The sequence below is a fragment of the Neolamprologus multifasciatus genome, chromosome 3 (assembly GCF_963576455.1).
Source record: "Neolamprologus multifasciatus chromosome 3, fNeoMul1.2, whole genome shotgun sequence".
NCBI classification, from domain to species: Eukaryota; Metazoa; Chordata; class Actinopteri; order Cichliformes; family Cichlidae; genus Neolamprologus; species Neolamprologus multifasciatus.
This window is the reverse complement of record NC_140441.1, coordinates 36409735-36437690: the sequence shown is the minus strand read 5'-3', so window position 1 is coordinate 36437690 and position 27956 is coordinate 36409735. Positions and strand designations below refer to the sequence as shown.

The window sequence follows — 27956 nt, the reverse complement described above, 5'->3', positions numbered from 1 at the left end:
GGGCAACACAGCTGGGAGAAATCAGAGCTGACGAGACAGGGGAAACGTAAACTAAACATACTGACAAAAGATACGGACCTTCAAAGTAAAACAGGAAATACAACACGTATGCACAGACACGAACTTGACACAAGATATGGCAACAGGGAGGGAACACAAAGACGTGGGACCAGGGCAGGCATAGAGACACAGAACAAAAGAAATAAAAAAAGAAACTAAACCTAAGAACGAGAAATTCCCAACAACAATGAACCTAAAATATTCAATACTGTTGAATTATCTCGCAGCTGCTCTATTCCCATGTTGCTGCATATTAATGACTAACCTTGTGTAGCGCCTCTACTCAGGACCAGTACACTCTCACCTCAAAGAGAGACCCTAGACATCTTACTAGGTTCAGAAGGAGGTTTTGTTTTGGAGACTCACAAAAGGAGTTGGCTTGGAAGTAAATAACTGGGACCTTTATTGCCTCAGTACCATTTATATACATATACAACACAATAACCCAAATTGCACACTAATAGTGCATTTTAAAAGTGAATACATCTAAAACAAAACAAAGACATTTAAATGGAAGATTTATACTGAACCGTATCAGAGCTCTTTGGAATGAATGAAACAGATTAAAGTGTTCCCGTTGTGAAGTTTGAATTGTCCAGTCTGAATTGTCCTTTAAAGTCGTTGAAAACCCAAACAGGTGTACTGTAGGGGAATTGTCAGTGTACAAACCCTATTATCCGGGTAGGAAAAGTAGTGCATAGGGCTTATCTGAAATCCAGGGTTGCTTGAATCAGTTTCTCAGACAAATCCCACAATCCGATCGCATGGCTGGCCACACCATTTCACGATCATCCAGGATCTCATTTGGGCTGTTCTCGCCATCAGTGGTTCTCCAGAATTCTTCTAGTAGTTAAAAAAAAAAAAACAATCTACACAAACATTGCAGAACAATCAATTTCTTTCCCATTTTGTGTTCTTAACATGAGCTCATTAACTTCTTTTCCAAATGTATTAATCACAAATGGCATTCCCTTTAGCTTTACCAAGTTACAAGAGTTACAGTAACTTGTTTGTACCAGTATAAACAATTTTATCAAAATATCACAACAAAGAACATCAGCAGCTTAAACAGTAATGTAAACAGTCATAGCAATGAAAATGACATTCATCCATAAGGCTTACAAGCAAATGTAACTTAATTCAGTGCAAATACTATTAAACTTGAAATATGCTCATATCTATTAAGATATAACCATTCTAATATAAACAGAGCTAGTGCTTCTACTTGAATACCTCCCCGATCGGAATATGGCTTCGGTGGGGTGGCTAACAGCTATTAGCAGCTAGCATCGCATCTAGCATCGGCATCGTTTAGCTCAAAGCATTCAACACTTATAACACACTGTAAAGAACAACAGGAGAAGTAAAACAACACGCCAGATTCTCATAGCTCCCGATTGGTTTTTGTTCAAAGGTTTCTGAGCTGAATCGGCTAGTAAAATACATTATCTAACTTAACAGGTAGCTAACAAAAGCACATGACTCACCGGGATTTCCAGACACAAATAACTTGACAGACGTTATTCCCTATGTGGTCAGAGTTCGGGGCCTAATAAAAGAGTACCTTATTAGCATTTATACATAAAACAATCTGGTCTCATTAACCGGGTTGCAGTATTGCATACCAAGATACTTTTTCCATGCGCTCTGACACGTACTTGACCGCCATCAGAGGGAAAATCTCACAGGAAGAGACAGGTAATACTTCCTGCGCACTAGACGCAAGGTTGTCAAAACACAAGACTGCATCACAGCACCCCCTTGTGGCAATAACAGGCTATAGCCTTAGATTACAAAAAGGGACTTTGCAGCCCTGTATTTCACATGGGTTACACCCTCCCCCTTTGACCCAGCATGAGCCCCTTCATGCGTCACGCTGTGGTCTACAGATGAACTCTCATAGTCACCTATTGTATAAAGTGCTTGGTTAAAGCTCTCTATGAGGCTCTGCGCAAAGGAAATTAAGGGATTTCCCAACTCAGGATAATGGAAGCGCCCTGGTGGTCGACGTGTCCTTTCCGACTTACGAACATGGTCATTTTTTTCTGCACTTTCAACAGTTTCCTTATGCTCCAGAGCTACCTCAGGGGTTTGTGGGTTCAGATCAATGGTTTCCATAGCTATAGGAGCCTCTACCTCAATGGACGGTACATCAATGCTGTCTTCGGCCACAGCTGATTTTTGATTAGTCATAGTTGGTAAAGTTACATCGTCTTCAGTAGGGAGTTGCTCAGCCACAACATCTGGCTCCTCTCCTTCAGCTACTTCAGGAGGTACCCCTACAGGCTCTGCAGGCAGCAAAGGGGAGCTGCCTCTGCAAGGCTCATCCTGAGGCTGAGGGTTTACACAGTCTGCTGGCATAGCTGGTATACAACTACCCTCCGGTACTGTTTTTCCTGTTTGCTGCCGTCTCTTCGGGATTTCAAACACCTGAACCAACTTTCCAGGAATGACAGAAGACTGCCTAGGATAGACAGGTGAGTCATCTTCAGATTCTGATTGCTCCTCCAGTAACAGAGGCTGACTGCACCTCGTTCTTGGCCTGCAACTCTTTGGCTTGACCTGGTCAACTTCCTCAGCTTCAGATAAGTCACCACAAGGGAGTAAGAGATCCCTGTGAAGAGTTCGAATAGGACCATCTCCATTCATAGGCTGTACAACATACACAGGTAGGTCTACCAACTTTTCCACCACTCTGTACATGGTTGACTCCCACTTATCTGCAAGTTTGTGTTTATTCCGAAGTCGCAGGTTCCGCACTAGCACTTGATCACCTTTCTCCAAAGTTGACTCCCTGACAGTTTTGTCAAAACGGCGTTTATTCCGTTCAGCAACCTTTTGAGAGTTTTTGGCAGCGATCTGATAGCTCTCTTGAAGGCGAGCCTTCAGAGCTCTCACATACTGAGAGTGACATGTAGGAGAGCCATCTTTAACTGGCAGGCAGAATGCAATATCCACGGGAAGCCTCGGCTGGCGACCAAACATTAACTCATATGGGCTAAACCCGGTGGTCTCGTTCTTGGTGCAATTATAGGCGTGAGTTAGTGGTTTCACATAATCGCGCCAATGAGTTTTCTCTTTGTCTCGTAGAGTTCCTAACATGCCAAGAAGAGTTCGGTTGAACCGTTCAACTGGGTTTCCCCGTGGATGATAAGGACTGGTGCGCACCTTCGTGATACCAGCTAGGGCACAGAGCTCTTGAATGAGTTGGGACTCAAAATCCCTGCCCTGATCACTAAGCAGGCGCTCAGGAAAACCATAATGCACCAGAAACTGCTCCCAAAGACACTTCGCAACTGTTGTAGCCTTTTGGTCTTTTGTTGGCATAGCAACAGCATATTTGGTGAAATGATCAGTTATGACCAGAATGTCTTTGGTGTTGTGACTGTCAGGCTCCAAGGATAAATAGTCCATGCATACCAGTTCCATGGGACGGGTTGTTTGAATACTCACAAGAGGTGCTGCTCTTTCAGGAAGGGTCTTCCTTCTAACACAACGTCCGCAAGACTTAATCTTTCTCTCTACATCAGTTGCCATTTTAGGCCAATAAAATCTTGACCTAACCAAGTCGAGGGTTCTTTCCAAACCCATATGCCCCATGTTGTCATGAAGGCAAGTGAGAATGGTGGACCTTAAAGACTCGGGGACGACAAGCTGAAAGGTGACATTTTCACCTGATTTGCGGGTTCTGTAGAGGAGACCATTTTTCAGTTCCAACCGTTTCCACTCTTTGAGCATTAGTTTAAGCTCTAAGGATGCAGAGTTAGGATTGGAATTTGCTTCACCTCCATTTTCTAACATGTTGACCACATACCCAATAATTGGGTCAGACCTCTGATGTTGTTGGAGTTCTACTTCACTATAGGTAGGTATGACAGAACAACCTAATGTTCCATCATCTGCGTAGACGTCTGGCACCGCATCGGTGTGTAGAGCAAGGGACTCTACCAAAGTGATAGAAGGTAGGCTATTGTCAGATTCACTTAAGAGATGACGGTGGCACAAGACACTGAATGTGTCAGCTGTCACATCTTGTCTGTTGGGAGATGGAGAGAGATGATGGGAAGCGAATTGTTTCATTCGCTCTTTTTCTTCAAGAGAAGCATAGTCATCATCCACAGTATCATGTGGCCGCCTAGAGAGGCCATCTGCATCTTGATTGCTCTTACCAGCACGATACTTAATATTAAAGTCGAAGGTGGAGAGAGCGGCCAACCAGCGATAGCTGGCAGCATCAAGCTTGGCTGACTTCAAAACATAGGTCAATGGATTGTTGTCCGTTAAAACCGTGAATGTGTTCCCGTAGAGATAATCTTGGAACTTCTCTACAATGGACCACTTTAATGCAAAAAATTCCAGTTTATGAGCTGGATACCGCTTTTCATTGGGTGAAAGGCCTCTACTTGCGTAGGCAATAACCCTCACTTCACCATCCTGTTCTTGATACAAGGCTGCCCCTAGCCCAGAGGTGCTCGCATCAGTATGAAGGATGTATGGTAATTTTGGGTTAGCATATCCAAGCACTGGAGCTGACGTCAGTTTCTCTATGATTACCTCAAAAGCTTCCTGACAAGCAGGGGTCCAACGGCTGGAAAGAGGCTCTTTAGGGTTCAAGTATCCACTAGGACCGGGTGTCACCTTTCTGCCCTTCCTGTATGGTGGGTAGCCTTTGGTAAGATCATTCAGGGGTTTGACAATTTTTGAATAGTCCTTCACAAACCGTCGATAGTACCCTGCAAAGCCTAGGAAAGACTTGAGGTCACTGAGCGTCTGGGGTCTTGGCCAGGTTTTGAGAGCTCTGACCTTCTCAGGATCGGTCTCTACACCTTTGGTAGACACGATGTGTCCTAGGTATCGCACTGAACTTTAGAAAAAGGAGCACTTTTTGGGAGAAAGTTTCAACCCATATTCTCTCAGTTGCTGAAGGACACGTAGAAGCCTGGTTTCATGTTCCTCCAAAGTGCTGGAGAACACGATGATGTCATCTATGAACACCAGAACTTCTTTCAGATTGAGGCTGCCCATACACCGTTCCATTAAGCGCTGGAAGGTGCTGGGAGCATTGGTAATCCCCTGGGGCATACGGTTAAACTCGTAAAATCCCAAAGGGCACACAAAAGCTGTCTTGGGCTTATCACATTCCTCCATCTCAATCTGGTAATAACCAGACTTGAGATCCATTACTGAAAACCATTAGGACCCAGCAAGGGCTGAGAAAGCCTCTTCAAGGTTTGGAAGTGCGTACGCATCTCGTATTGTTAACGCATTGAGCTTACGATAATCAATACAAAGACGGACCTCTCCATTCTTCTTTTTAACCACCACAATCGGTGAAGCATAAGGGGACTCTGATTCACGGATTACTCCTGCATCAAGGAGTGCTTGCAAGTGCTTCCTCATAGCTTCATAATCATTTGGGTGGATTGGCCTGGACTTTTGCTTAAAGGGTGCTTCGTCCTTTAAGTTTATGTGATGTTTCACTTTAGATACATGTCCAAGATCCAAATCATGCTGGGCAAAAACATCAGCATAGGCACTTAGACGCTGGGTAACCCTCTCTTTCCACTCCTGCGGGAGGGGAGAATTGCCAAAGTCAAATGTCAAATCTGGGTGAGCAGGTTCATCAACTGGCTGTGCAGTAACATTACAACATTTCACAGTGTCATCATTTTTGGTTGAAATGGATGATTCGTCATATATCTTTGCAGGACTATGGAGCTCTGCAATGACACACCTAGAAGGCAGTGTTATGTCATGCTCAGTTTCATTTCTCACCCATATAGGTAACCTATGAGGATGCTGCTTGGGCAAAGTGACAAGACAGCACTCCACAAAAATTCCCCCTGGTAAGGTGGATGTTGTTGGCTGCTCTACAATGGCACATTCACCAACACTGCTGGATCTGACACAGCCTTCAAGGAGGACTCTCCCTTGAGCTGGTACTACATGTTGCACCTTGCCCTTAAGAGTTACAAAGCCATCGTTTCCGGCTAGGTTTATCTCTCTCCTGACCTTGAGTGTACGGAGGATCTGCCAGTAGCCATAGACTGGCGACAAATCATTGGGATCTTTACCTTGACAATATTCGTCGTACAGAACATCAAGTGCATTTGTCCCAATCAGCACAGGCAGGTCACAGTTAGAGCGTAGGTCAGGTACTACTAAAGCCAGGCTAGAAACCTCAGGCTCAGTTTCAATAAAGCTTTTTGGAAATTTAAGGCTGATGGGTATGTATCCCAAGTAAGGAACATTTTGGCCACTAGCAGCCTCAACATCCAGGCCACTGATAGGCTGAATGGGATGTTCTGAAAGATTGGTGTTGTAAAATGAAGCGGATACTGTGGTCACTTGAGACCCAGTGTCAAGGAGACAACTGCAATTGACTCCCGACACGGTAACATTTGCTGTACATTTCTGTCCTACAAGTCCCTTGGGTAACCTAATCTGGGGTCGTGCTGCACGAGAGAGAGAAGATGCTTTGCTCTGAGGTTCCGGTTTGGGACGTTCATGATTACTTTCAGTTCCTGGTAGTCCCTCCCCAGAAACTGATTTTAGTTTAAAGCTGACATATTCTGTTCCTCCCAGACTTGTAGTTTTTGGTTGAACTCCTTACGTTTCATTTCAACTAGTTCAGGGTTTGGTTCATTGCTGCAAGAGGAAGCAATATGACCATCCTCGCCGCACCTGAAGCAGTACCATGGGCGTGGCTTCTTAGTAAGCTTAGTCTCGCTTGGGTCAGATTTCTCTTTAGGAAGAATCTTAAACTTAGGTTTGGTTTTCTTATTTGGCTTGTCAGGGTTCTGGCTTGAACTGTCAATAGCTGATGCTTTTAGTGAAGCCACTTGGGCTTGTAGCTTTGCAAGTTTCCTTTCTAACTTATGTGCATCAAAAGGCACTAGCCTATCATTAACAGCTGATACGTCTGTATCATCAGTGACATACTCTCCTACTTCAAGGGAGTTCAAATGTGCCTTAGGCTTAGAAATGCCTAAGTGCTGTTTCATTCGGCTGGACTTTGCCGCTTGCCGGTCCTCCTCAGTACGCAGCATGAGGAGCAACTCTGGAAATGAAGGTGGCTTGTCCTTCTTCTGCTCAAGCTGCAAGGTTGTGATCAAGCTGTTGTTCCAGCAACCTCTACAAAACTGTTTAAGCAGTTGGCGATCTGAATCATTTGTAGTGATGCCACCTCTTTTAATGACTTTACTCAGGGTTATCTGCAACCGCTGTAAATAGGCAGAAGGCTTTTCACCTGAGTTCTGGTTTGTGCTCAGGAATTTGGCAAAAAGCTCATCCCCATCATCAACAGTACCATAGGCTGAGTCAAGAAGGCTGAGATAGTCATGGGGAGAAGCGTTAGGACCAAGGTGCTTTACAGTGTTAGCAGCTGGTGGAAGAAGGCTCTCAGCTATTTTCCTTACCATATGTTTGTCAGATATGGTACAATCTGTGAGGTGGAATTCAACATTGTTGCGCCACGTATCATAATCAGCTTCGAAAGTAGAGCAAGGGGTTTTCCCCGAGAAGGGCCTGAGCTTTGCATGACCTTGAGAAGGCATTTCATTGTTCTTAATGACATACTCAACTACCACTCTCTGTACTTCAGGTGTAGTGAGCTGTTCAGGTGGTAAGTAGATAGTGGTTTTTCTGTGCGAGGGAGTCACTTCTACACTTGGAGAGAATGAGTGAGAGTCATGCTCAGGCAAGTGGGTTAAATCACTGCCCAGTTTAACAGGACTTTGATGCTCTATGATGGCTGGTTCATCTTGGTCTGTGTCACTAGTGAGCTGCAGATTCTGATTAGGCACTGTTACATTTGGTCCAACTGTGGGGTTACTCTCAGTGGACTTCTTCATTCTGGCCAGCTCATCTAGCAAAACCTTCTCAAAATCTGCACCACTCAGTTTAGCAAGCCCTTTCAGTTCAGTTAGGTAAGAATGGGTTAAACATGAACCCCTGTCTGCAGCATACAGCGCAGACAGAAGCTGGATATGATGGACAACACTTGGGTTATGGCTTTGTCTTTTGCAAGGCAAGCTATCCTTAAGGAACTGGACTGGTTCACCTGATTGGAACTCCACAATGGCTGTGTTTTTAAACTGTGCCTCTGTGCTGGTTACTTTGATTACTCTTCCAATAGAACCAAACTGCCCTAAGTAATCAATAACCTCATTGTCAACCTCATCACCTGTTAACCCTCCTACTAGGACAGAGTTAGGTACTTTGACACCTTCACTTTGGATTACATCCATGTTGTCTTATTGCTCCAACCAGAATGTCATGGACAAATGTAATGATTTGACCCAAAAGGCATGAAAGCACCAGTTGCTCAACTTCCAAAAATAAAGGGAATTAAACCTCCTGGCTGGCTCGCCACGTTTTGTGTAGCGCCTCTACTCAGGACCAGTACACTCTCACTTCAAATAGAGACCCTAGACATCTTACTAGGTTCAGAAGGAGGTTTTGTTTTGGAGACTCACAAAAGGAGTTGGCTTGGAAGTGAATAACTGGGACCTTTATTGCCTCAGTACCATTTATATACATATACAACACAATAACCCAAATTGCACACTAATAGTGCATTTTAAAAGTGAATACATGTAAAACAAAACAAAGACATTTAAATGGAAGATTTATACTGAACCGTATCAGAGCTCTTTGGAATGAATGAAACAGATTAAAGTGTTCCCGTTGTGAAGTTTGAATTGTCCAGTCTGAATTGTCCTTTAAAGTCATTGAAAACCCAAACAGGTGTACTGTAGGGGAATTGTCAGTGTACAAACCCTATTATCCGAGTAGGAAAAGTAGTGCATAGGGCTTATCTGAAATCCAGGGTTGCTTGAATCAGTTTCTCAGACAAATCCCACAATCCGATCGCATGGCTGGCCACACCATTTCACGATCATCCAGGATCTCATTTGGGCTGTTCTCGCCGTCAGTGGTTCTCCAGAATTCTTCTAGTAGTTAAAAAAAAAACCAATCTACACAAACAGTGCAGAACAATCAATTTCTTTCCCATTTTGTGTTCTTAACATGAGCTCATTAACTTCTTTTCCAAATGTATTAATCACAAATGGCATTCCCTTTAGCTTTACCAAGTTACAAGAGTTACAGTAACTTGTTTGTACCAGTATAAACAATTTTATCAAAATATCACAACAAAGAACATCAGCAGCTTAAACAGTAATGTAAACAGTCATAGCAAAGAAAATGACATTCATCCATAAGGCTTACAAGCAAATGTAACTTAATTCAGTGCAAATACTATTAAACTTGAAATATGCTCATATCTATTAAGATATAACCATTCTAATATAAACAGAGCTAGTGCTTCTACTTGAATACCTGCCCGATCGGAATATGGCTTCGGTGGGGTGGCTAACAGCTATTAGCAGCTAGCATCGCATCTAGCATCGGCATCGTTTAGCTCAAAGCATTCAACACTTATAACACACTGTAAAGAACAACAGGAGAAGTAAAACAACACGCCAGATTCTCATAGCTCCCGATTGGTTTTTGTTCAAAGGTTTCTGAGCTGAATCGGCTAGTAAAATACATTATCTAACTTAACAGGTAGCTAACAAAAGCACATGACTCACCGGGATTTCCAGACACAAATAACTTGACAGACATTATTCCCTATGTGGTCAGAGTTCGGGGCCTAATAAAAGAGTACCTTATTAGCATTTATACATAAAACAATCTGGTCTCATTAACCGGGTTGCAGTATTGCATACCAAGATACTTTTTCCATGCGCTCCGACACGTACTTGACCGCCATCAGAGGGAAAATCTCACAGGAAGAGACAGGTAATACTTCCTGCGCACTAGACGCAAGGTTGTCAAAACACAAGACTGCATCACAGCACCCCCTTGTGGCAATAACAGGCTATAGCCTTAGATTACAAAAAGGGACTTTGCAGCCCTGTATTTCACATGGGTTACACTTGTATTGTGGATGGATTATCTCAGTTGCTCTCCTGACTATGCTAACATAGCTAGCGGTCACGTATCATTATATAACAGCTAGTCCAACTTCAGTAACCCTACAAAAGTCACTGCTGTTTTCTGTCTTCATTCATGTTGGAAGTCATAGCAGAGCTTTAGATTTAGCTTTACGGGGGATGGTGTGATCTCAATCAGGTCCAGGTTCCTGTTCTGCAAACATTTTAAATGTATATTTGTTGCCGGCCACTAATCAGCCAATAATGTGGTTGTGCATTTATGCATGTAGACATGGCCAAGATAACCTGTTGAAACTCCTGAGCATCAGGATGGAGATGAACACTGATTTAAGGGACTTTGAACATGCCCTGGTTGTTGGTGCCAAACAGGGAGGTCTGAGTTTTCTCAGAAACTGCTGATTTGCTGGCATTTTCCCACACAAACATCTCTAGGTTTTCCTGAGTCTGGTGTGAAAAAGAGACAATATTGAGTCATTAAATAGTTGGAGCTGAGTTTATGATCAATTGCCCCTATGGTGGAAAAACTGGGCCCAGGTGTTTCCAGTCGCTCATTATCCTAGCACACCTGCTGGGTACTTGGAACACAAAATAAACAGTCATAAATAACCTGCCAGGCTAGCAGCAAGTAGAGGTAATCACATTGTTCAGTGTGGGATCATGCAAAGTCCACCATTTGTTTGATTGACGCCCATCATGTCACCACATTCAGTAATACACTTACACATAGACTTACACACTGTGGGCTGAACACCAGTGAAGAGCAGCGTGTGAATTTGGATCAAAAGAAAAAGTGAATTAAAACGAGAGCCATAAATGGTACAGTGGAGACTATCATTATAATTTTTATTATTGTCATTATTATTACTATTATTATTTTCATTGTATGATGTATTTATCTGAGATATTGCTTACTCTGGTAAACATCTTATAAATATCTGCAGTTCACAAAACTTTTGGTATTGTTGAATTGTTTTAAATTTAATGATATTTTTAATGTATTTAAAAATGTATTTGCTAGTTCATTTAGTATTATTTTTCAGTAATTTCACTACAACACTTTAGCCCACCAAAGAAAAAGATCATTTTAGTCTAATGCCCGCATGAAAGAATTTTATTTGTTTATTATTTTATTTATTTTAAGACTTGTCAAAACATAATCAAGTAAGACATTAAATTAGTCATTATCTGATAACAGCAATCAAATTGTAAAATTACTATTCTTCATGCATCATATCTATTTATATATAAAATTTTATAGCACCATCAGTATACTGTAAACTCTAATTGGTTCTGCAAAAGTAAACATGAAAGTGGATTTTAATTAAATGTTGTTAACTAACTAACATTTTCCCCATCTTATTTTTCCACACAAGACCCAAGTACCACATTAAGAAGCATGTCAGATAACTCGTCTTCCTCTGCCATTGACTGCTTTACCTCAAGCATTGGAATTTCAATCACCATTTCTTTTTACATCACTAAGATGTTGGTCATCCTTTTTCTCTCCACCTTCATCCTCTACGTGGCTTACCAACGATGGCAGCGGCAGTCCTTCTTGGCAGCAACAAGTCACTCTGACATTTTCACCTATCATGTGACTGTCTTTGAACTGATATATGTATTGGTGGTCAGTACTTACTTACTTGGGAAAGACACTAATAACTCAGTGTTGCTTCTAATGGGGATGTATTCACTTTCTTTTGCCTACCCTGCAGAGATATTCTTTAACACTGTGACATGTGTGGAGCGCTACTTGGCTGTTGTTCATCCCATCACCTATATGGGGCTGAGACAGTCGGGTGGGGTCAGGATCAGAAACATCTGCATTGGGTGTGTGTGGTTGATGTGCTTTGGTTGGCTTGGAGTAACAGCTCTATATTACCCTGATCTTCCTTATGTTCCATATTTATGTATGATTGTGACCTCATTAATTATCATCTCTTTTTGTAGCCTCTCTGTTCTCTGTGTTCTGTATCGTCCAGGTCCAGGGGAAATGGGAGCAAACAGGGAGAAGATTGATCATTCAAAACAGAAAGCTTTCTACACCATCACAGCAATAATGATAGTGCTGTTGGTGTCTTCTCTAGGAATGCTTGTTGCATTTGGTCAGAATAATTCAAATCTGTTACGTAACACAGACAGGTGTATGCTGTTCTTGGCTGGAAGTTGGTTCACTTTGCCCATCAGTCTGATTTTACCTTTATTATTTCTACACAGAGCAGGAAAACTGTCCTGCAGCTGTTTTACCAAAAAGTAAAATTAAAGCAAATAAACAATAATAATAATAATAAAAAGATTAATGATAAGAAGATTAATAATGTTTGTACATGTGTTACATTGTTCACAAGTATTTGTACCAAATTATTTCAGTTAAAGTAGGGACACTATAGAAAACGAAATGAAATAAAAGCAGATAGTCAAAAACATTTGGAAACAGCAGGTACTGAAGTCGGTAGAAAAGAAACATAAAAAAGCACTAATAACAAATCTGGTGCTACTTATCTCTGTGGATTTCTTTTCATTTAAAGTATCCCATCATTTGTCTACACATTAGATCAGAAATATATTTTTTACACTATTGATCTTTTTACATTGCATAAATATTGTAGTAAAACCTTTTTCAACATAAAAATGTCATTTTGTCTCAGTAACATTTGACCTTGCAAGATTGAATGAGTCAGCACTTTATCTCTGTGATGCCTCGACAGTGAAATAATTGCAATAACGTGTTCTTTAAACCTTCTGAAAATTAAAACATAATAAATTAAATTGACTTTCAGTTTGCATTTGTATTAAATTATATCATTTTTGTTACATTTATTGCTCACAGTACCACTACATGTGTCTGATTTGACATACTGGTTTTTAGGTAAAAATAAGTCACACTGATGACCTGGGATGCCCAAAAACGTTTATTCCATTCACTGGATGGAACAAAGAAACAGTTCTTGTAAAAAGTGTTCGATCCCTTCCTTTAAGTCACTATCCCAACTTCTGTGTTTGGCTTTATTTACCATATTCTGACCATAAGGCGCACCAGATTATAATGCACACTGTCGATGAACGGGTCTGTTTTCATACATAAGGCGCACCGGACTATAAGGCGTATTAAGCGAAACAACAAAAAAGTCAGATAAGTCAAACTTTACTCAACTCATTCTTCGCGCTTCCTCCACTTCCCTACCATTGATTCCTTAATGTTGAATTCTGAGCTGCAAGAGAATTCAACATTCAACATGGGAATTCACATGTTGTTGCAGTATATTAATGACTAACCTCATATTGTGGATGGATTATCTCAGTTGTTCTCCTGACTGAAGTTTGGTCCATTTACAACATCCTGCCATGTGAATGCATTTGTCCCTAACCATTGGGAACCCTCTTCATTTATGTTAGAAATGATACATTTACATTTTAATTTTTTCTGAAATCTCTCAGTCAGAACATGCTATATCATGTTTAGGTGGAAACTAGCAAGCTAACTTCCTGCTAACTTCTAACTCTGTTAAGTTTCATAAATCCTGTTTTCATGGATGCCTGGATGTTAAACTTAATTGTTACACCTGGTAAAGCACACAGCAAATCCAGCATGTCCAAATTAACACTGTCAGATTTGATTTCAACACTTTTAAAGTGTCTATATGGGTCCACACCAGAGAGTGTTAATTTAACTCTTTTTGGAGAGTTGGTATGTTAACTCTGATTTAGTGTTAAACACCAAATCTCTCTGGAGTTGATAATTTAACACTTGGTGTTAAGAGTTTATATATTAACTCTCAAAGAGTATTTTAGTTTAACTACGTAAGAGTTATCTTCTAATTAATTCTAAAAAGCGGGAATTTTACTGTTCTGAACTTCTAGAAATTTCTTTTGGAAATAAACATTTACTAAAAAGACGCAATGGTTTTTGAAAAACATTTATTCTGAACTGTGCACCACAATTTCAAAATATTTTCTGAAAGATGTAACAGTGTACATGTTCTCACTTTCATTAGAATTTTGTTTATCAAAAGGTCTGACATAGGTGAGCTGGTAAATGCAAATAACAGCATTCTCATCACTTATTTCAATAAATACAAAATACAATATGCATGTCCTTCATTCATCACTTTGTGGAACTTCAACGCACTTCTGCTCTCCCCCATATTCCATCTTCACAAGCATATCCTATGTGGAGATTGAATAAAAATTAGTTGACACTAATTAATGGCACAAATCAATTGCAGCACAGTAAAAAAAAAAAAAAAAAGGAATCCTTTTTGAGACATTACTTGTGTAAAGTATTTTCCCAAAAGATAAGGACACAGACAACAGGTAATACTGAACTAAATGTAAAACCTCAACCTTTTTCATTTTTACCTAAACCGTGTGCACAAAACTCTGGAGGGATCTAAATGCTAACGTAGAACTCAGTCGGGACGTCTGCTACTGCTGTTTGCTCGTTTTTTATGGGAGATCGTTTTCAGGCTTCAAGTAGCACCATTATATCAACATTTCACATTCTAGACATTGTTTTAGGTGTATTTGACCAAAAAATTTAACCGAAAATTCACATGCAAGCTTTTTTTCAAGGCTGTGGTATTTGCCGAAAACAATACCTTTCAGCTAGCTAAAACAGCAAGCGGTGCTATCAGCGAGCAACATGGCTAATGCCTTTCACACAGCTTTGTCTCAACTCCAAAGAGCCACAGAAGTAAAAGCTAATAATAATAATTGAAACAATCTTTGAAAAAATGACTTACCAAGCATGGCAAACAACTCAAATATGTAGAGCAAAATGTTCTGAAACGGCTTCACTTCAGCTTCGATCGGAGCCGTGCTGGGGGCGGAGTCTGTGAATTTACTCTATTAGTGTCATAGCCCCTCTAGGAGTTCAGAGTTAAGAGGTCAAGAGTTAATGTTTCCATTGTAACACCTCCAGATTTGAAATAGAAACACTCATTTTTAACACTCGATTTTAACTACTATCATTTTACACCTCAGAGTTACATTAAAAGCATGTGACTCTACTTAGAGTAAAATTAACTCTAAGACTACTAACACCAAAACATTTAACACTTTTGAATTTGCTGTGCAGTAACACCAATCATTTTATTAAAGATGAAATAATTTAGACAGTTTTCACCTCTCAGTGATGCTGCAGTGTTCATTTGACTTTGGGACCTGAAATGGACGGTATTTTGGATCCAGATTACTCCGCAAGGTACCTAACTACAGTAGCCGTAATGCTCTGACAATCCATCAAGCGGCTTCCAAAGTTACTGTACTAGCTTACCAACGTCGTACTGAAGTACATATTCATACATAAGGCCCACTGTTCATCTGAATGTAGCGTTTTCAGTGGTTGAAACATTTTACCACTCATCCAATTGACTTCATCAGTCTCAGCTGATCAGCTGCCTCATACTTGCGTAACTGCAGAGCTCCTTCAGTGACAGACTGCTGCATCCTAGATGCATGAAGGAGCGTTTCCGCAGGTCCTTCCTCCCTGCAGCTGTCAGACTGTACAATCTGAACTGCTCCCAACAAACATAGATGTTTACATCAATGCTGTAACTGCAATAAGTTAGTTAATTAACCAATTCACACTACAACCTGGTTTGCCTCTTACCTGTAATTATTTTTATTTAATTTAATAACTGTACAGTACTCTCTGTTTATAGTAACCATTGTCCTTAATGTAAATATGTAAGAAAAATTGTGTATGTTTCTGTTCCGTGTCCTGTGTACTGTTTGTAGTATATTTGTCTTTTTGGCTGCTGTTACAACCAAATTTCCCCTTGTGGGACAATTAAAGGATTATTCTATTCTATTCTATTCTCTATGAAGCTTATGCGTAAGTTCAATAAGAAAGAACTATGGTCTCAAATCTGTCTGCTCCCAGGTGCTGCCTGACACAACAGGCATAACAGTAGGGTGCAAGATGCTAGCAGGCAAGGCATACATGGAAAGCCATAACCTAGTGGCCGGCATAGTGTACAGGAACATCTGTGCCGAGTATAACCTGGAAGTCCCAAGGTCAAAATGGGAGATGCCCCCAAAGGTATCCGAGCTAACCGAGCTAAGATCCTGTGGGACTTCCAGATACAGACGGACAAAATGGTGGTGGCTAACCAACCGGACATAGTGGTGGTAGACAAACAGAAGAAGACGGCCGTAGTGATCGATGTAGTGGTTCCGAATGACAGCAATATCAGGAAGAAGGAACATGAGAAGCTGGAGAAATACCAAGGGCTCAGAGAAGAGCTCGAGAAGATGTGGAGGGTGAAGGTAATGGTGGTCCCTGTGGTAATCGGAGCACAAGGCGTAGTGACTCCAAAGCTAGGCGAGTGGCTCCAGCTGATCCCGTGAACAGCATCGGAGATCTCTGTCCACTAACTTCCTGTTTTTCAGTCTGGCTGAGCACTTAGTTTGTGAGTCAAAAGTGGCCTTGCTTTACAAACCTTCATTATTAAAGTACATAAAACAATATAATTAGAAAATAAGCACTAAGAATATATTAATTACATGACAGAGTTAACCAGCAAAATAAGAGACTGAGAAGAGGAAGAGAGAATGAACAGAAAAGAAGAAACAGCTGATGGGACCTCTCATGGCTGCAGAGGTCAGGCAGCAGGAAGCAGCTGTGAGAAGAGGGGACGAGGACGGGTGAGAGGTGAAGCCTGGTCTTCCTAATTTATCCCATTAAGTTTATTGCATGTTAAAAGGCTAAAATATAACAAAAGAGATTATACTAAACAAAATGAAACCTTTCAATTGCCCAACCCTATCTCTCCCCTCAAAGGGTTGTATGTTTTCAATGTTTCCTTATTATTTTGTCATAATTACTTCTATCCACCACAAATAAATCAAGCTCTAAGACAGCACCTGTGAAATGTGAAATGTCCTAAATCTACTTCCTACACCCCCTTTTTTTACCCAGAATCCCAATTTAAACCCACTTCTGACTTCCCTCAGTGCTCACTGTAAACTCCAAACAGATAAAATTAGCTTTTTCTGGGAAAAGGTCCTAGATTATTTTGTCAGTCTTTGGAAACATCCTCTATAGAGTTAAACCGTTTCATCTTTAAAACTTAGCCCTGGTTTCTTCGCCCCCTTTAACGGGTAGCGCATATCCGGCCTGAACACTGTGTTTGGACAATTTACATAACATAGAAATCCTACAAACTATTCAATCTAAACAACAAATTTTCTGAAACTGGGCGATTCTCTGTGCTCTGTGCTTCTTTTGAGTCCCCCTTTCTGATGGTTGGCTTCTGGATTCTCGCCAACCCCTCCGTGGTTTCGCTCTGGTTCTGGAATCTTCTCCTGTAAATGATAGAAAACAAAACGCTTCTCTCTGCTACACCTCAATAATCTACTGTGTTCATCTATTGTTCCCTTAATTATTCAAAGTTGGTTCAAAATATCATGTTCTGGGCTCTATCCTTTATATTAACTTTACTTAACCTCTTAAGCCCCAACGCCCCCTGATACGGGGGCAAAAAGCAGGAGATCAGGTAGGCTTGGGGCTTAAGAGGTTAATCTTTACTTAATCTTAATTTACTTCATCTCAATGCTCGTTATGTGTGTGAGCAACACTTTTAATTTTATTAAACACACCCAGGGTAAGATATACACCATCACCATATCAGCATAAATCTCCGCTAGAAAGCACACTTCAAAATTTTGTCTATCAGGGTTTACGCCCCTTTTTGCTTCAAGCAGATACATAACATGCAAAAGTTACAGTTAATGACAGTTAGACAAGTTTCCATTATCTGCAACATTTTTGTTTCAACCGTCTCACCCCCACACGTTTCCTGTTGACTTATTCATGGCATGCTTATCATTAACACCTTCTGCATCACTAGTTGCTAAGCAAATACAAAGCAAAATGCGTTCCACCTTTACCCTAGAAAATAAATCTATGTGATGTTTGTGTATGTAAGCATGTTATGCATTCATTCACTACACTCCACGCCATCCCTGCAATATATCAGTTCAGACAGTCACACTGAATGAAGCTTTTGACCTTCTTAGGGCTAAGTGCTTAACAACTCTTTATGATCACACTAATAAAAAGAGATCAAAGAGAAAACAAATATTTTCAGTCAGTTAAGCTTAAGAATATAAGCAATTACTTATGCATGAGTTTTACTGTAGCTAAATGATCAAACACCCAAAAAGTCATAAAATGATCATAAAGCCCCGTATTTCAAATTAAACCCCAAAATCCCCCTTTTTTTGACACATTTTATGTGTCAAATAAGCTAAAGACCAGCTACTGAAACTGAAAATGCTTCACCACATCTTAGGAAATTAAAAGAAAAAGGTTAGCCAAATTATTTCTCAAAACACCTCAGGGCTTGTGCTCTCTGGTATATTTGCTCTGGGCCTGCAAACCTGTGTTAAGTAATAAAATCTGTTTAATTATCATGTTAAATCTTCTGAACTCCTGGCTCCATCCAGAGCCTGCATCCTCGGAACTTCCTAGAAACAAAACCTGTGTGTTAACCTGAACTTCACATTTCATACTCAGTTTTCCCCACTGTCCTTCTTTCACTGTGTTCCAATCTGTGCTATAAGAAACAAAACTTAAGACAGAACAGTTATCAGTCATGTTCTTCATAAAAAATTTCATATTTTTAATTTCATGTTGCTCCTCTGAATGTAATGGTACTTCTTTTAATTTTGACTTTATCAGAGCTAACCAAAATGTGTTTTCTCTCTTTACTTTGCTCCTGTTTTCCTCCAGTACCAGCTAGTATCACCTACCCTTACCGATCGTGCTCTTTTTAATAATTTACTGTTTTAAAGGGAAAAAAACCTCAGTCACTTGGACCAGTGTTTGTTATTCCATAACTGTACTTTCAATGTAAGAACTCTACCAATCCCCGATATAATTCCTAAATTTTGCTTTCGTTCTAACTATTTTCCTTCTATAAACTTTAATTGACTTCTACAGTGGCCTGCTTTTGTTAACAGTAACATGAGTAACGTCCAACATTTTCTCCCCTTTAGCATTTGGCATTTTCCCAAGTGTATAATGTACTACCATAATCTAAACCCAGTCAATAAAACAGAATTTCCTTAAAGCAAACATCAGCAACCCAAAATTAGCAGCCGAAAGATTAAGTCTCCAGCTCCACACTCTTATGTGAACCTTCAGTCTCCCCTCCGTTCTCTCTTCTCCTCCTGCTCCTGCCAAAAGCAAAGCAAAGCAAAGCATCCCCTTTCTCTTGCCGGCATGGTAAATTGTTTGTCAACATTTATTCATCCTAACATTGGTCCAGTCTTTGTCTCAGTGTCCAGTCAGTCAAACCTTTAGTCCCAAGGTCCACTTTAGAATTTATCCAATCTGCACAAATTAGCTTGTTCTTTGAACAGGTTTGTGCCTACCTTTAAATCTTTTTAGACCGGTCTTCTGTTCGCCTCATGTCAGATTCCACCTTAAACCAAATTTGTTCTCTCTGTTGCAAAGGGAACCGGGCGGAAACACCAAATATTAAAACTCAATACTTTGATCTCCATGATAGAACAGAGAAAACCCGACTCAGAGTGGTCAAAACATTTATAATTCTTTATTCAATCATCTTCCGGAAGAGAGAGCCCTGAACAGCCCAAAACCAGTTGCCGAATCTCTAACATTAGAATCTAAAAATGTGTCTCATATAGGTGTTTCAACAGTTTCAACAACTCCTTATATGGTACAAGTTCCTCTTTTCTGTCTGGCTTCCTGTATTTATTAACATGCTTGTATAGCTCTACACTAACTTCCTGTTTTTCAGTCTGGCTGAGCACTTAGTTTGTGAGTCAAAAGTGGCCTTGCTTTACAAACCTTCATTATTAAAGTACATAAAACAATATAATTAGAAAATAAGCAGAGACTGAGAAGAGGAAGAGAGAATGAACAGAAAAGGTAAATAAAATAAATAAAGAAATGAAGAAATAAATAAACTAATAATTATATAAATAAATAGAAAACATACATACACAAATAGAAACATGTGAAATTGTTTTTGGAGAGAATCAGGAGCTGGGGGAGACAGTTTCCATTCACAGCTTCACGCCAATATGCATGCATTAATCTGGATAAAAACCCATACATGCAATGAAGACCAGCTTACACTCACAAATGTTCATTCATTAGATAAATGCTAAATAGTGTAGATTTAACAGATACTTGCTATTAAATGCTGCGGTTATCCATTGCTGAGGAATAGCTCTAGAAGTCCAGGACAACAGGGGGCTTTTGTGAAAAGGAAAATATAGGGTATTACCAAACGGTGATCAGATAATAAATTTGATTTTAAAATAGTAAATTGGAAGTGATCCTGTGCTGATTGAGCAAAAGAAGTGATTACTGTAGGAAGAAAAAATAATAATAATTTAATTTTGTGGTAATGTTTTGAATATGCATTTCTGTTGTCATGGTAACTTCTTGAGATATGACTCAATATGCAAATTAGATGAATGAGTGAAGACAAAAGAAAAAAGAAAAAAGAAGAAGTTCTAATTCCATAACATACTAGTAAGCAAAAACTTTCCTGTGAATAATCAGCTCTCGCTCTCTCATTTCTGTTCTAAGCAGGCCTGCAAGACTGAATTAACAGCGCTGTAAAATACTTCCTTGAGAGCAAATATAAGGTGAGCTTTTCCAGATTATAATGGGCTGAGAAGAAGGCCACCTGTGGGGACCCAAGAATGTGTGGGTCCCTGTCTAAAAGGATTGCACCGAGTCAATCAAGTCCAAAATCATAAAGAACTTTGTTTTGTTTTGTTTTTTTTAAAGAAAACAACAAATGAATGCGCTCATATTGCTGATAGTGGAGAATCTGAAAATTTGTGCGTGACACTCAATTATCCGCAAGATCTAGTGCGAATGTGTGTGTATGAATGTATGACTGGACTGTGATTGACTGACGAGGTGGATTAAAGTTTTGACTGACTTGACACTGAGACAAAGACTGGACCAAGTTTAGGATTAGTAACTGTTGACAAACAATTCACCACGCCGGTAAGAAAGGGCAGAGGTTTTTTTTAGTTTTGTTTTTTGCAGGAGTAGGAGGTCAAGAGAGACCAGAGGGGGAGATTGCAGTTTCACATGAGTGTGGAGCTGTAGACTGAACCTTTTGGCTGCTAATTTTGGGTTACTGATCTCTGGAATAATAAAATTGGGTCATTGTTGGGAAAAGATAAATGTTAAAGTGGAAAAAACAAAAACAAAAGAAAAACAAAAAGAAAAAAAATCGGTTTCAAATGTGAAGGTCATAATAATTAACAGGTTTTGTTTTCAGGCATGGGTGATGTGGAAGAAAGCTCGAGGAGTCCAACAGATTTAACATGATAATTAAACTGATTTCATTTCTTAACACAGGTTTGCAGGCCTGGAGCAAATATACTCGAGAGGAGAATCGCTGAGGTTTTCTGAGGAATAATATGACTAACCTTTTTCTTTTAATTTCCTGGATGCGGTGAAGCCTTTGGGAATTTTAGGTTTAATTTGAAAGAAGGGATTCCATGATCAGTGTATGACTTTTTGTGTGCTTGATAACTTAGCTATGGTAAAACTTACGCATAAATCATTGTGTTCATGTTTAAGCTTAACTGATTAAAATAAACTGAATCCTGTTTAGAAGATAAAATGCCTGTGTTCAACAAAATTTCTATTTTTGTAAAAGAAAAGACCTTAAAAGTTGAAGAACTGCCATTTCTTCGTATGTTTCACCTACAGATGTTTAAGAAGTTAATGAAACTGAGTGGCATTTATGTTGTGGTTTTCTACAATTAGTGGACACTGCTGTGTGGTTACTACAAGCAACATTCACACAGATCCACACATGCATATAGCACTTTCAAACAATCACTCTTGAAGAGATTTTCCTTGAATTTTCATGACATTTTCCGTGAAAATCTCCATGAACCGCGATCATGTCACACGTTCAAATATGAGAGCAGCAGCAGATACTTGGCCAGGCAAAACTTCAGCAAGCTGTCGGGTCTGTTGAGTCTAAATATATCCTTCTCACCTGCACAGGGCTGTGCAGAGACGTTTAAAGGGGCGGGTGCTCAAAGTTAAAAAGGGGCACATTGAACCAGGCTGAATAACAACAACACATTTACCAAGATTCTAATATGGGATTGCATCATACTATATCAAGAAAGTTATGCCAGGGAGTCAAGTTCTTCTGATTTGAGGCTTTCAACAGTATCAAAAGTTGTACACAGTGAAGAAGTAACAATATTAACAAGATGATCAACCTTTGTGTGAGTTGGGTTCAGGTAGTTGCGCTGCAATGTGTTGGCACGAGGCATTAAGGAAGATAAGAGTGGATGTAATATATCCTTAACTTTCTTAACTTAACTTTCAGAAAGACATCTACTGTGATGAGATCTATTTAACACTGATCTCACAAAGGAAGGTTTTCAGGAAATACTGTTAAATGTTTCATTTGTTTGCCATCAATCAGATCAAGTTCTTGAGTGTAATTAAAGTGGTTGATGGGTTCTTTTACCCACCAGTTTATTTGATATCTGATAACAGCAATCAAATTGTTAAAATTACTTGTCTTCATGTATACATGTATTTGATATTCATATATCAAATGTCATCATCAGTAAACTGTAAACCTCAACTACAGAAAACATTAACTCCATTAGATTTAGATTTACAAGGGATGGTACGATCTCAATCAGGTCCAGGTTCCTGTTTTGCAAACATTTTAAATGTATATTTGTTGCCGACTGCTAATCAGCCAATATTGTGGTTGTGCATTTATGCATGTAGACATGGCCATGATTTTCTCAGAAACTGCTGATTTGATGGGATTTTCCTACAGTAACATCTCTAGGTTTTCCAGAGTCTGGTGTGAATAAGTGAAGATGTTGAATCACTGAATAGCTCGTGCTGAGTTTATGATTAATTGTCCCTATGTTGGAAAAATTGGGCCCAGGTGTTTCCAGTCACTAATAATCCTAGCACACCTGCTGGGTACTAGGAACACAAAATAAACAGTCATAAATAACCTGCCAGTCTGGCAGCAAGTAGAGTTAATCACATTGTTCAATGTGGGATCATGCAAAGTCCATCATTTGTTTAATTGACTTCCCATCATATCACCACATTCAGTAGTACACTTAAATATAGACTTACACACTGCAGGCTGAATACCAGTGAAGAGCAGCGTGTGAATTTGGATCAAAAGGAAAAGCAAATTAAAACGAGAGACATAAATGGTACAGTGGAGATTATTATTATTATCATTATTATTGTTATTAGTGTTGGTATGTTAATTTTCACTGGTCACTAACAGAGGTTGGTGACACCTCTACATTTCATGTAAAGGTGTCACCATACAAAGTAAAGACAGTATTTTTTATGTATTTATCTAAGATATTGCTTACTCTGGTAAATAGCTTAATGAGTCATCTTTGCAGTTTATAACTAGTTTATAACATTTTTGGCATTGTTGAATTGTTAAGATGTAATGATATTTTAAATATATTTAAAATGTATTTGCTAGTTCATTTAGTAGTTATTTTTTCAGTAATTTCACTACAACACTTCAGCCCACCAAAGAAAAAGAAAATTTTAGTAAATATAATGAAATAATTTTACTTATTTATTGTTTTATTTATTTTAAGACTTGACATGTCAAAACATAATCAATTAACACATTAAATTAGTTGTTATCTGATAACAGCAATCAAATTGTAAAATGACTATTCTTCATGCATCGTATCTATTTGCTATTCATATATCAAATTTCATAGAAATTGGTGCTGCAAATGTAAACATGGGGGTGGATTTTAATTAAATGTTAACTAACTAGCTTTTTTCCCATCTTATTTTTCCACACAAGCCCCAAACGCCACATTAAGAAGCATGTCAGATAACTCGTCTTCCTCTGCTTTTGACTGCTTTACCTCAAGCATTGGGATTTTGATGATCATTTCTTTCGTCATCACCAAGATAGTTGTTGTTCTTTGTCTCTCCACCTTCATCCTCTACGTGGCTTACCAACGATGGCAGTGACAGTCCTTCTTGGCAGCAACAAGTCACTCTGACATTTTCACCTATCATGTGACTGTCTTTGAACTGATATATGTATTGGCGATCAGTACTTACTTACTTGGGAGAAACACCAATAACTCAGTGTTGCTTCTAATGGGGATGTATTCAGCTTCTTTTGTCTACCCTGCAGAGATATTCTTTAACATTGTGACATGTGTGGAGCGCTACTTGGCTGTTGTTCATCCCATCACCTATATGGGGCTGAGACAGTCGGGTGGGGTCAGGATCAGAAACATCTGCATTGGGTGTGTGTGGTTGCTGTGCTTTGGTTGGCTTGGAGTAACAGCTCTATATTACCCTGATCTTCCTTATGTTCCATATTTCTGTATGACGGTGTCCTCATTAATCATCATCTCTTTTTGTAGCATCTCTGTTCTCTGTGTTCTGATTCGTCCAGGTCCAGGGGAAATGGGAGCAAACAGGGAGAAGGTTAATCATTCAAAACAGAAAGCTTTCTACACCATCACAGCAATAATGATAGTGCTGTTGGTGTCTTCTCTAGGAATGCTTGTTACAGTTGGTCTGAATAACTCAAATCTGTTACGTAACACAGACAGATGTGTCCTGTTCTTATCTGGAACCTGGTTTACTTTGCCCATCAGTCTGATCTTACCTGTATGGTTTCTCCACAGAGCAGCAAAAGTGTCCTGCAGCAGTTTTACCAAAAAGTAAAAATAAAGCAATTAAACAAAAAATAAAATAATAATAAAAAGATTAATAATGTATGTACGTGTGTTATATTGTGCAACAAGTCTGTATTCCAAAATATTTCCGTAGGGACGGAAATAAAGTAGGGACAAAAGTATGGAAAATCAAATTAAATAAAAGCAGGTATAGACAAAATGATTAGGAAACAGCAGGTACTGAAGTCGGTGGAAAAGATACACGAAAAAGTACTAGTGACAAATCTGGTGCAACTCAGCTCTGTTGATTTACTTTCATTTAAAGTATCCCATCATATGTCCACACATGAGATCATAAATATGTTTTTTAAACTACTGATATTTTTACATTGCATAAATATTGTAGTAAACATTTTTTCAACATAAACATGTCGGTTTGTCTCAGTAACATTTGACATTGCAAGATTGAATGAGTCAGCACTTTAACTCTGTGATGCTGTGTGATGCTCTGTGAACACCTAATTGCAATAAAGTGTTCTTTAAACCTTCTGAAAATTAAAAAGCAACAAATTAACTTTCAGTTTGCTTTGGAGAAAATCTTGGGGGATGGCTGTTATGAGGAAAGGTAGCCCAGAAACTTTACCAGCAGCACACATCGTTATGTGCCTCAAGTTTCAGTCTTTTACGCATGCTAATCTGCCATTTTTTCTTCTTTGTTTATATTTAGGGATTAGAGATCTGATCTAGTTCATAAGATCATATTAAAATTTGGAAAGCGTCATCAGTAGTGGATCTTGGATTCATTGGTTGTTTCGGCCATTTATCGCTAGACACCCTCTTCCAAGGAGGCCCTGCCAGGGTTGATCAGGCCCCAAAGTGTGTCGCTGGTTTATGTTTATTTGTTATTTCTCCTCTTCTTTCTGCTGTTTAGTTTTCTACAGTTTATTTTTCTATCTATTCACTGCAACTGAGAAATAATACGTACCTCGTTAACATTTATGGAGCCTCACTTCTTCAAAGGCATAGAAAAGGTGATGGAGAGTAAGACAAAAGGGACAAGATAGGAGAGAGCAGAGAGGAGAGGTGGAAGGGGGGTGCCCAATCTGGCTTCACACACCTCCCCACCGGATTGGGCTGTAAGAGTTTTAAATTGTATCATTTTTGCTTTTTTTGGGGATGTATCAGCATGTGTCTGATTTGATACATTAGGCTTTTAGGTAAAAATAATAAAAAAAAAAGTCACTGATGATCTGGGATGCAGGCACGTGCAGAGGGGGGGGGCCAGAGGGGCTTGAGCACCCGCCCCTTTCCTGATGGGTGCCCAAAGTGCCCTTTTGTTGAGGCAACTTTTTAAAAAATTTTTTTTTTTTTTAATGTGTGTGTGCGTGCGGAGTCCTGTCTGTGCCCCTCAACAATAATATTTAACTATTAATCACAGTTTTGCTAAATAAAAGGATCTGGCTTGCATCAGTCACATGATCACATTTAACCAATGATCGCTCTTGACAGCAGAATGCACTGGTCACGAGCCGGGAACGAGCTCACAAAGAGCACGCGCATTTTTTGTAGTCCGGAGCTGTAGGAGAAACACAAGTTAACTCAGAGACACAGACTGATGCGACAAAACCAGTAAGCAGGTGTACAGCGTACACTGTAGTGTATAGCACACAGGAGTGTTAGCTTATTATGTACACGTTGGTAAGCTGTCTTGTTGCAACTGTTGAACTGAAACAAACGAGCGTGCTGTGCGTGCAACAGCATGACAAACATTACCTGTCCTTTTATTAACTGCACATGTAGTGCTGGTCATAGCTGCTGGCTACCTGTGTAAGGCTGTCATGGGTCTGTATCTCTGTCACCGTTTTAGGGAACATATTTAGTTTTAAAGTAAGTTTCTGGGCTTTTCCTGCCTTTCTGGAGGGATTATATTTCACTAAAAACAATCTAATATGCATGTCCACATAATTATGCATTATTATAATATATTAAAAAACACACGCTGTATTTTAAAGAACATACATTAAGAAGCAGATTATATTAGATTTATATTTTAAATAAGACAAAATTTGGATTTTACAGCAGTAAAATTATTGTATCTCTACAGTTTAAAAATGTAATAAGCTTTGCCCCGGCACAGAGTGGATAGTGAAACAAATGGAATCATCATAATGACATTATTTCATATTTATTACTTCCCCCTCCTCATTGCTTTATTATTGTAGCTCTAGTAATAAATAATAATGTAAGGATTCTGGATCAGCACCGTGATGGCATGATAGTATATACAGTATTCTGAAGAAGGTCTAAAATGTCACTGTGTGTGCGTGCATGTGTGTGTTTTATTTTAAAAAAAAAAAATTACCCATGATATAACATTGTCCAGACATGGCTGGTAAGGACATGAGGAGGAAACAGTAGGAGCTGTGTGAGGCTACTAAAGGCAGGGCTATAACATTTTTCTGTCATCATTTTATTATAGATTAAGTGCTGGAGTTATTAGGTGTGGATAATTAGATTATAGTTTATTGCAATAGCAAGTTGTGCCTTGTTCTCAGATAGACAGCAAGTGGAGAGTGATATATGAGTTGATGGGATGGAAGAAGAGAAGAAAAGAGTGATTCACAGGCAGAGCCTAAATTATTTCTCACAGTTTTTTGTTGCCTTATGGTTCCAAGCGCTGTCACCAATCTTTGCATTTTGTTATTATCTCATGACACTTGTTTAATCAGCTACCATCTCTCCTGTGGACTTTTTAATGTCTACAGTCTCAGATCAGCACAGCCCTGCCCTTCCCATATTAGATTCTTGATGAATGTCTGTTGTTGTTATTCAGCCTGGTTCAATGTGCCCCTTTTTAACTTTGAGCACCCGCCCCTTTAAACCTCTCTGCACAGCCCTGCTGGGATGTCTCAAAAAGTTTGCTCCATTCACTGGACGAAGTTCTTGAATTTACTTATTTAAAATTTGAATTTATTTATTTAAAAGGGACAGTGCAGTTTAACAGTGCAAGACATGAAACTGATACAATGCACATAAGTTTATAGCTACTGCTAATTTTCAATAATTGTCCCTTGTTGGGCTTACAAGCTAAATAGGTACATTTTACAATAAAACATACATTTTCATAAAACCAAATTACATCATAAATACAATTAATAGACAATAATTTAAAATAGTGTACAATCCCTTCCTTTAAGACACTACCCCAACTTCTGTTGGGTTTATTGACCATATTCTGACCATAAGGCGCACCAG

General features: G+C 39.3%; 1 protein-coding gene across 1 annotated transcript; it reads right to left on the bottom strand.

Annotated features, from left to right (window-relative positions):
* Positions 1–450: 450 nt before the first annotated feature.
* Positions 451–8309, bottom strand: LOC146522905 (uncharacterized). Its single transcript, XM_085154170.1, has 6 exons — positions 6674–8309; positions 5836–6365; positions 5337–5628; positions 5033–5243; positions 1686–4924; positions 451–1609 (listed from the first exon to the last, which is right to left on the bottom strand). The coding sequence occupies exons 1-5, from the start codon at positions 8307–8309 to the stop codon at positions 1846–1848; spliced, it is 5748 nt and encodes a 1915-aa protein (XP_085010296.1). The 3' UTR covers positions 451–1609; positions 1686–1845.
* Positions 8310–27956: the final 19647 nt, after the last annotated feature.